The 10218-nt window shown below is 45.7% G+C and overlaps 1 protein-coding gene across 1 annotated transcript in view; it reads left to right on the top strand.

Annotated features, from left to right (window-relative positions):
- LOC106814614 (cyclic nucleotide-gated cation channel alpha-3-like) overlaps window positions 1–10186 on the top strand; it is a 55879-nt gene extending 45693 nt beyond the window's left edge. Inside the window, exons 4-5 of the mRNA XM_014818954.1 lie at window positions 4893–5107; window positions 7593–10186. Coding sequence (XP_014674440.1) covers window positions 4893–5107; window positions 7593–8989 — 1612 coding nt within the window. The 3' untranslated portion in view covers window positions 8990–10186. The remainder of the gene's footprint in view (window positions 1–4892; window positions 5108–7592) is intronic.
- The last annotated feature ends 32 nt before the right edge of the window (window positions 10187–10218 follow it).

Raw genomic sequence — 10218 nt, 5'->3', positions numbered from 1 at the left:
AGAGATAGAGAGAGAGGAGATGAGAGAGAGGATACATAGAGATAGAGATGAGAGAGAGCAGACTAGAGAAAGATGAGCAGAGAGAGAGATTTTCGAGAGATGAGGAGAGAGAGAGAGAGAGAGAGAGAAGACTGAGAGAGAGAGAGAGCAGAGAGAGAAGACTAATACAGCTTGCACGCACGACCCACGCGCGTACGCTGCGCACACTTAGCTGATGACGTCAGATGACGCCGGACACGACAATGTTGGCGCCATTGCCGATCTACTTATTATACAAGTATTATACACCACGTGCAATGTAATGTATGGAGACGCCTACGCACATAATTGAGTTTCTGCTCTACGTACAATCGCGAACATGCGTTCGCGTGATCATACTTATCACTTTGAAGGGCAGAAATCGATTCAAGTCATGCGCGCTGTGTGTGCCGTCCATAAACCTAATGAGACGCGAGCGGGCATATCGACTAGCATGAACGCCTTTTCCAGGTAAGGCTTGCAGCCATGCAGGCGGCATGAGGCAGCATTTGCGCCGTGGATTTACTCGCGTGATGTTTCGTATGTCTCGCGTATAGTAGTTCTTAAGTGCTAACAAACGATGCCGACCTCCCAATCCTATTACGCTCTCTCATCTGAACACTCAGTTGCTATGACCGCCAGTGTCGCGTGTTCCGGCGCGAAAGGCGAGAAGATCAGGATAGACAGTAATTTCCGCTATCCGTGCCGGAAGCTATATGTAAGGCCACGTACGCACTTAGCGTTGGCGGTTCCCTTACACACCCAGCACCACGCTGTTGCTACTCGGGATAAAGCAAACAGAAGCAAATTGGAGCCAGTGTTCTTATAGATGATCATTGCTGCCCAAAGAACTGCAGGTTGCAACACAACAAAACAAAACAAACAAAAAACACACAAAAAAACCAAACAAACCAAAACAGTCTAACATTACAGGCGTCAGATCCGCAACGAAACAGGCGTCAGATCGCTCCCCACTAAACGCCAACTGTCAGTCAAATAATATCTAGGTTTACACGCGTCGACCGCGTCTCTGCCTAAGATTACACTTCGTCTGGTTTTCAGCTTAGCTTGCCAATCCGCTGCAAACGCGATGGATGATTCAGTGAGCTCGCTTCGCGCGCCCCGCACTGGACCCGTTCATTCGTCGAAATCGAAATATAGTCATTTGCAGGATCGCAGATCCATTTTTTGCGAGAATGACAGAACTAATTACGCAAAATGCGTACATTGCTAGTTTAGGTATAGTGAGTTCCGGTTAAAACGTGCAGCGCCCGTGACTAAGCATGATTCACACTATGCTCAGACGGACGGAAACGTGCTGCTTGAGAGATGTGAGCGTTGCCGACGTTTCTTGTGGCTCATTGTTTGGACGGCACGGAGCCAAACAATGGGTGACGACAATAGATGTAACAGCCGCGCTCGTGCCGCACTCGTAATTACGTTGACCGACATGTCAGATGGAAACCTGCACTGCGGCGCCATCATACTCCATTCATTTACGCTGCTGTAGCATCCAGCCTCACCATGGCAACGCCAGCCAAACTGTGAATGCATACACCACCAGGTTTAAGGGAATAATCTCCCGATTTTTGTTGTCGTAGAAAAATCGTAACGGCGAAGATAGTCAACGTATGAATCTTAGCAGATCTATACGCGACGTGTCGCTTACTTGATTAATGTCGAGATCGAATAAAATTTACGCTGGCAGTCAATAAAGAACAATTCGGTAGAAACTCGACGCTGTTCGCTGATTGAGCGCTATCCTTCTCGGCTTAACTAGATATTCTATCAATCAATATCTATCCATCCATCCATTCAGCCATCCGGCCATCTAGCCACCAATCCATCCCTCTATCCACTCTCATCTCATCAATCTATACATCCATCCTCCATCCATCCATCCATCATTCCATCCATCCATCCATCCTACATCCAGCCTCTCCATCCATCCATCCACCCATCCATCCATCCATCCATCATCCATCCATCCATCTCATCCATCCATATCCCATCCATCCATCTCATCATATCCAATCCATCCATGCCATCCATCCATCCATCCATCCCATCGCATCATCATCCATCACCATCCATTGCCATCCATCCATCCATCCATCCATCCTTCCATCCATACCATCCATCCATCCATCCATCCATCCATCCATTTCCATCTCCTGCCAATCCATCCCATCCATTCATCCATTCCATCCATCCATCATCCATCCGATCCATCCATCCATCCAGTCCATCCATCCATCCAATCCATCACTCCATCCATCCATCTATCCATCCATCCATCCATCCATCCAATCCATCCATCCATCATCTATCCATCCAACCAACCAACCATCATCCAATCCGGTCCCCCTATCCATCCAATTTCATCATCTCCATCCAGCCTTCCATCCATCGCATTCCACCATCCATCACTGGTATCCTAGTCTTATACATCCAATCTTATCTCGGGAGTCACTGTTAGTCATCCATCCAGTCCTGAGCGCATGCCCATCCATACCATCCATCCATCCGATCCGTCCATCCATCGGCCACGCCTCCATCCATCCAGCCATCACATCCATCCATCCTCCATCATCATCCATCCATCCATCCATCCAATCATCCATCCATGCACGTATCTGCGCACCTCCATCCCATGAGGGCACATCGATATGCGAATCCCTGTTCGTCCCTATCCAGTCCATCCATCGCATAATCGGTTTAGTCCGATTTCCTGCACCTGCCGGATCTCGATATCTGCCCACGTGCGTCAGTCTATCTTCTCAGGTCCTCGCGACGTCGCCACGTGATGTCGGGACGATCTCATCTCGATCCTCCAGCTCGACTCACTGCTTCCCCACGTCGCACGACTCGCATTTTCGCATCCTGTATCACGATCGCATATGTGGAGTGGCTCGACTCGGGACGCCATGCCCTATAGCGAGTCCACGCCACTCCCATCCGATCGATCCATCCATCCACCTCCATGCCGAGCTCATCCACTCCGCATGCCATCCATGCCAGTCCCACTCGGCACGTCCGCATCCAGTCCATCTCATCCATACCCAAGTCCAGGTCCCATCCATCCATCGTCCATCCATCCATCCACCTCCATCCATCCCAGTCCATCTCCACGGTCCTCCATCCACCATCTCCCAGGTGCGCGCCGATCTCTAAGTGCTGTCCATCGCATCCATCCATCCAGTCCATCCACCATCCACCATCCATCCATCATCCATCCATCCATCCATCCATCCATCCATCCATCCATCCATCCATCCATCCATCCATCCATCCATCCATCCATCCATCCATCCATCCATCCAAGCATTATGGCATGATTTATGGAACGCAGATAATGTCACAGTACTCGCTGTACCGATATCATCAATTGTCATTTGGTACCTTTACGTAGTCGTTCTCTCACAGCATTTACACTATTTTATCATCTAATGCATCTAACATTTAGCATCTAACGCATGCCCTAATCAGGAACGACCCTATACGCTTGCGTGCACAGGGTGCGTGCTGCGTGCCTATATATCTCTGTACCTGCCATACTGAGATTTGTCTGATTCCTTGTGCATACGCGACCACATATTACGGGATGGCACCTGATGAATCTCCCATGCAGGTGATATACGCTGCGGGATGGCGGCGGCTTTGGCGCGTTACGGTACGTATTTAGAGTTCATGCGTCTACTAGGAGTGTCTACGTTGTGATCGGGAGACGAGCGTTTCCGCCCTCTCTCGTACTCTTACTCTCATATATACACAGCCGGCGCGCACACATACAAGCGCTCCGCGCGCGCGCACACACACACACACACAGCACAGCACACATCAACACACACAGGCAGCACACACACACACCACACACACACATCACAGAGAACACACACACCACACACACAGACACACACACACAGCACACAGCACACACACATACACACACACACACACAGCGCCGCGCGCGCGCGCCACTATGTTATGTTATGTTATGTTATGTTATGTTATGTTATGTTATGTTATGTTATGTTACGTTAATTATGTTACGTTACGTTACGATATGTTACGTTACGTTATGTTATGTTATATTGCGTTTATATCAGTGCTCTGAGTAATGCCGTCCGTTGAATACTCGCGATCACTGTGCATGCGTGGTGATCGCTGTGAGATACAACACGAAATGGTGAGAACTGACAATTCGCGTTTATTACTGTACTTGCCTTATTAAGCTAAGTTGTTATTCAGCAGCGCAAGCACCCTTCCCGGAAATATTATTGTTATTAGCGCGCGGTAGTCGCACGAACGATTTATGAAGCCCTTCGTCAGAGATTTACTGTCGGTCGATTCGCAATTGGCCAAATCAATGTCTGCTCCACCGTCAGGGCATTTTCTGATGCATAACATTTACAAAAATAAACAGGTGCTGAAATTTAACAGGTGCTTATGTTAAATATTTTATACAAATTTTCGTAAGTCGTTTGTCGTGTAAGGACATAGGCCTAATATGCAACCATGTATGCATATTGCCGATGCGAGAATAATTTGAACTGATCATTGTAACTATCTCAGTAAGATTACCACATTCCCCTTGAATATTTCGATATATTGACGCTAGGTCCGTTAAGATGAGCTTATACGCGTATACGATATTTCCACGCACGCACGTCGAATTGGCCGCGGCTCTGCGGGCACTTCGTTGCTAAGCAGCGGTTTTAGAATGCCCATATCGCCACAACGATTGGCTCGAGCTGCCTACTTGTCAATCACTGCAGACGTGTATACCTCAAATTATGTCGATCAATGATAGATCGCCGCCATGTCGACACGTAATTCGACTTAATAAATGCGCTTTGTCTCCCGCATTGCAGCCGGTACATCAAGCGATGGGTCATCGACCCGGCAGAGTCGTTCTACTACCGATGGCTCTTCGTGATGACGCTGGCGATTTCTTACAACGTCATCTTCATCATCGCTCGCTCGGTGTTCGAGCAACTACAGACGGACTACCGCAACGAGTGGCTCGTAGTCGACTACATATCGGACGCGCTCTTCATACTCGACATGCTTGTACAGTGCAGGAAAGGTACACTGCGCACAGATCCATCTACATATTTGCATTCATAAAAATAAAAAATATATATATATATATATGAATAAATAAATATATATATATATATATATATATATATATATATATGTTACATATATACATTCATAAAAAGTATATACTATAATCGCATAAATTTCCTGCATGAGCAGTTTTTTTCTGAAATTCATTCTCTTTATAAATTCATTCTCTTCATAAACCAAAAGCTTTATCGTAATATTTATTGATTAGATGATTTTAAAGGGGTCGTTCTGAGAGATTCTAATCGCTCAAGCTTTTAAACCATCTAATAATGTGTTTCTCATGTTTTGATTTTCGAACCTACGTCTTCCAAAGTTTGCATGTCTTCATGCCCATTTGACCTGAAAGGTTCATATATGTATCATTATATAATGTCATACATGGAACCCATTTTGTCATCAACTGCCACAGTTTATCCGTAAGGTGTCGCCACTGTATTCACTGGCGCAACTGTCATGAGACGAGACCTTTATGTAAGGCTACTACTCGCCCATAAACGACAAAATCACATGTATTTTCTTACCCACATTTCCTGACGTAAATTATAAACTAATCCTAGGTGTCGCAGCGCACACATCTTCTGGGACTACGGTGTGCTCCCTAAATGGAACAAGTGTGAATTTTAATGATGTTCACTGAAAGAAAATACTGCTTAGTATGCATCGATCTGTCTGCATATTCACGCTGATGCAGCCACAGATTACTGGCTCGGCCATACATAGCCGGATATCTAACCAAGCCTTCCTATTGGTTGTCAGACGATGCGTCAAAACTTACAACAACGTCGTTACTTCCGGAGTGACGACCCGACAGTGTTTTAGTAGAGGTCACGTGACTTATCATAGCTTATTAACGATTTCCCAACAAAAAAGGATAACTATCTGCGGCCCACAAGCTGGACCACAGGTAATACCGAGATTAATGACCCGGTCCTCTAATCCAACTTGAACCATATCGTTTCAAACCAGAGACAGACCAAAAATGTTATTTTTGCTATTTTGAGCATGAATAAGATACATTGAGATATTTTTTCATGATTCATCCGTATAACTGCGAGCGAATATATTGTGAAAAGGCTTTTATTTCTATAGTTAGAGGTATTGGACAGGGCTCCGGACTTTCCTTTTCCTTTTGCTGGACGTGTTATTTAATGATAGAGAAGCTAAACTAGCGCCGGACAGTAGTCGTATATTAAATTGCAATACATTTACACTAACCACGACGTTCTCAATATCTCTCTATTAAAACCCGTAGACATGTCTATGGTAAAAGCGCGAACGTATGTATTGGCTTGCCGTCGATGCTACGCCGCGCTTACCTGACTAATCAAATTAAACGAGCGAGGCTTCGTCAGATCCAAATAGGCGCCAAGGAATTAGATTAGCAAATCAATGATGGATGCTGCTGCTGTAGATGCCGCGGTATGGTAAAGCATGCAAGCTGAATTATAGCTAGTTAGTAGACACATTTTAAAAGGGAAGGCAATATGAAAAAATACAAAAAATTGTAAGTGTGATGTGTAAATGTATAAAATTGTCCGTGAAGTCAAACTTCCTTCTCAAAAACTATTATCTTGCCTGTATTTGCCATTATTTTCTTCCACGACACCTATGTCGCTACGATAGCATTTGCAGCGGCCACCGTGTACATGCTAGTTCACTAGATGGTGACTACAGGTTCAACGTTAAACAAAGACAGCACGAATCTTGTCCTGATAATTCTCGTCGTGCCTACTATCGTATTTTAAAACCATGGATTAGAGTTACAAGCGGTAGCATTGACTCCCATCTTTCTACTATATGTAACGAGTTATGAGCGCCATAATGTAATTATAATAATTTAATTCTAAAATGCATATGACTTTCCTCCCTTCTATTCAATCGTTTCACGAAATGAGCATGAGGACGATATAATTATTGCACATAATGCGTTCTCCGTGCCCTTTTAATAAAGAGAAGTATCATGATAAAACGGCCGCATTTATATAAGGTCGAATGAATATCTATCCGGCTAAGATAATAATATGTTTAAGATATTAATTTTAATTGAATGTTGATGGATATTGAGCTTTGTAAATGTGATGGTCTGATGGAGATAGGATGTCGTATGTATTAATTGCTTATGTACAAACAGGCGATCGCCTCATAATTTGTTTAATATAATTTATATAATATATAATTTTATAATACGTGATACAGATCTAGCAACAAATGAGCTATATTTATATGTATATATGAGGTTTTGAGACATATATTCCTCAGAATTTCAGATTTCTCAGAAGAAACATTTACATGAATATCAAACTGTTGTCGCGCTTCAACTAACGCAAAACTAAATCCATAAGTAACCCCACCCCCAACCCCTACACCGCCCCACTCTCGTTTTGCTCTCGCAACGACCCACTCACTGATCAACTCTTCTCTCTCTTTTCCTTCGACAGGCTACCTCGAGCAAGGGCTGCTCGTTCGCGACACGTCAAAACTGCTGAAGAACTACGTCGCCACGTGGAGCTTCAAGATGGACGTCATCTCGATCATACCCACAGACATTCTGTACGTGTTCATCACCATCGACTACCCGTCGGTGCGCTTCAACCGGCTGCTGCGCTACGGTCGCCTACTGGAGTTCTTCGAGCGAACCGAGGCGCGCACAAACTATCCGAACTTCATCCGCATCCTCAACCTCGTGCTGTACATATTGGGCATCATTCACTGGAACGCGTGCGTGTACTTTGCGATCAGCAAGGCGATCGGCATCGGCGCCGACGACTGGGTCTATCCTGGGCCGCACCGCAACAACTCGGAGTTCGACAAGGTCTCGCGAAAGTACATCTACAGTTTCTACTGGTCGACGCTGACGCTGACGACGATCGGAGAGACGCCGCCGCCGGAGAAGGACTGGGAGTACGTGTTCCACGTCGTCGACTTCCTCATCGGCGTGCTCATCTTCGCTACAATTGTCGGTAACGTCGGCAGCATGATCACCAACATGAACCAGCAGAAGACGGAGTTCCAGAGCAAGATGGACACGATCAAGCAGTACATGGAGTTCCGCAAGGTGAGCAAGGACCTGGAGCGGCGCGTCATCAAGTGGTTCGACTACCTGTGGACGAACAAGCAGTCGCTGGACGAGGACGGCATTCTGTCGACGCTGCCGGACAAGCTCAAGGCAGAGATAGCAATACACGTGCATCTGGACACGCTGAAGCGCGTCAGTATCTTTCAGGACTGCGAGCCCGGGCTGCTAGTCGAGCTCGTGTTGAAGCTGCGTCTGCAGGTCTTTAGCCCGGGAGACTACATCTGCCGCAAGGGCGACATCGGCAAAGAGATGTACATCGTGAAGCGAGGCAAGCTGAGCGTCGTCGGCGACGACGGACACACCGTCTTCGTCACGCTCGGCGCCGGAAGCGTCTTCGGCGAGGTGAGCATACTCAACATCGCCGGAAACAAGACCGGAAATCGTCGCACGGCAAACGTGCGCAGCGTCGGCTACTCGGATCTTTTCTGCCTCTACAAGGACGACCTCTGGGAGGCGCTGCTCGAGTATCCCGAGGCAAAGAAGGTCCTGCTGGAGCGAGGCAGGCAGATCCTGATGAAGGATGGACTGATCGACGAAGAGGCGGAGAGAGCGGCGGAGAAGACGAAGGAGGACACGCAGAACAAGGTCGATCGGCTCGAGCAGAACCTCGACAATCTGCAGACGAGATTCGCGCGCCTCCTGGCGGAATACACGAACACGCAGGTGCGCATGAAGCAGCGGTTGCACAAAGTCGAGCTGGCGGTAGATGGCGACACTGCGTCGGTGCACAGCCACAGCGCAGCCGATACGAAATCGTAGATAGTGAACTAGCAGCACTCAGACGTCGCAGTAGGACCGATATAATTCTCGAAGCTTCTCGAGGCGGTCGACTTAGAAGTGTCGGTAGTGTTTAGTGCATGCGCGGACACGTCCCGTACGGCACATGCTACTATAATTATGTTTAATGCCGCGAAAAGACGGGTCGTTCATTCTAACGCCGTCCATCAAACGTAAATATACTATGATAGGTACATTTATGCTTGATTGAAATACTCCTGCGATGTTTATAGATTACACGCGAACACTTTATAGTGTCGCTAGAGGGCACTGATCTGTAAACGTGTTTCAACTTTACGGTTAACCCACATCGCTCGTTTTTACTATTATTTTATGCACTTGTAAAAAATACGATTGTTGTTATTACGTCATACAAACGTTCCTGGTAATCTGGTAGCACACGTCGAATGCGCACTCGGCCGTAGCTGAAAGATGTGTCGCATGCGAATGATATAGAGCGACCCGCGCGGGAAATAATCATCGATGTTTATATGAACATGAACATGCATCGTGCCGACATCGTCACGCCAGTGACGGCATCTAACCTGCGAATGACGTAGGAGTTATGTAATATTCCATGTGCGTGTTTTCGTTGAGTTTAAGGAGAAAAGTCGTGCTCCTGATTTTTAAACTACTTATATTATATACATATATGACATTGTTAAGTATTACAGTGATAAAGCGAATTCATGACGAGTGCGAAACCGATGTGGTTATTTTGTATGGCGTGATCGCTGAGAAGGGGTTACGCGAATGACAATAGAGTGAAGTGGTATGACCTAGGCACACAGGGAAAAACGTGTAGATATCATATGACATATGTGTACGAAAATTACTACGAATTATTGATATACACACATGTATTGTAATATTTCGATAGAAACTATATATATATATTATGTGGTAAATGCAGACTACATATGTTATTTTTATGGCAATATTGTCTGAACATTGTCAAAATCATTCAGTAATGGTTAGCTCATGATTAACCCGTCCGTTGTTTTATAGGTGTGGAAGGTTTACGATGTGTTTATTCATCTTAGGATATTAAAAAAAGCTAATTACTGTTGCTAGCATTTGTAGGTAATGAATCGACAGAAATTTTATTTGAAAATATTTACCATCGCTTAGGCCTACGTTAACATAATGTTAAAATTCGTTCGGCTAATCTCACACACATATATATATATATATACACACACACACACACA

Source organism: Priapulus caudatus, unplaced genomic scaffold (assembly GCF_000485595.1).
Source record: "Priapulus caudatus unplaced genomic scaffold, Priapulus_caudatus-5.0.1 Scaffold26, whole genome shotgun sequence".
NCBI lineage: Eukaryota > Metazoa > Priapulida > Priapulimorpha > Priapulimorphida > Priapulidae > Priapulus > Priapulus caudatus.
The sequence above is the reverse complement of the archived record's forward strand: the minus strand, read 5'-3'. Positions and strand labels throughout refer to the sequence as shown.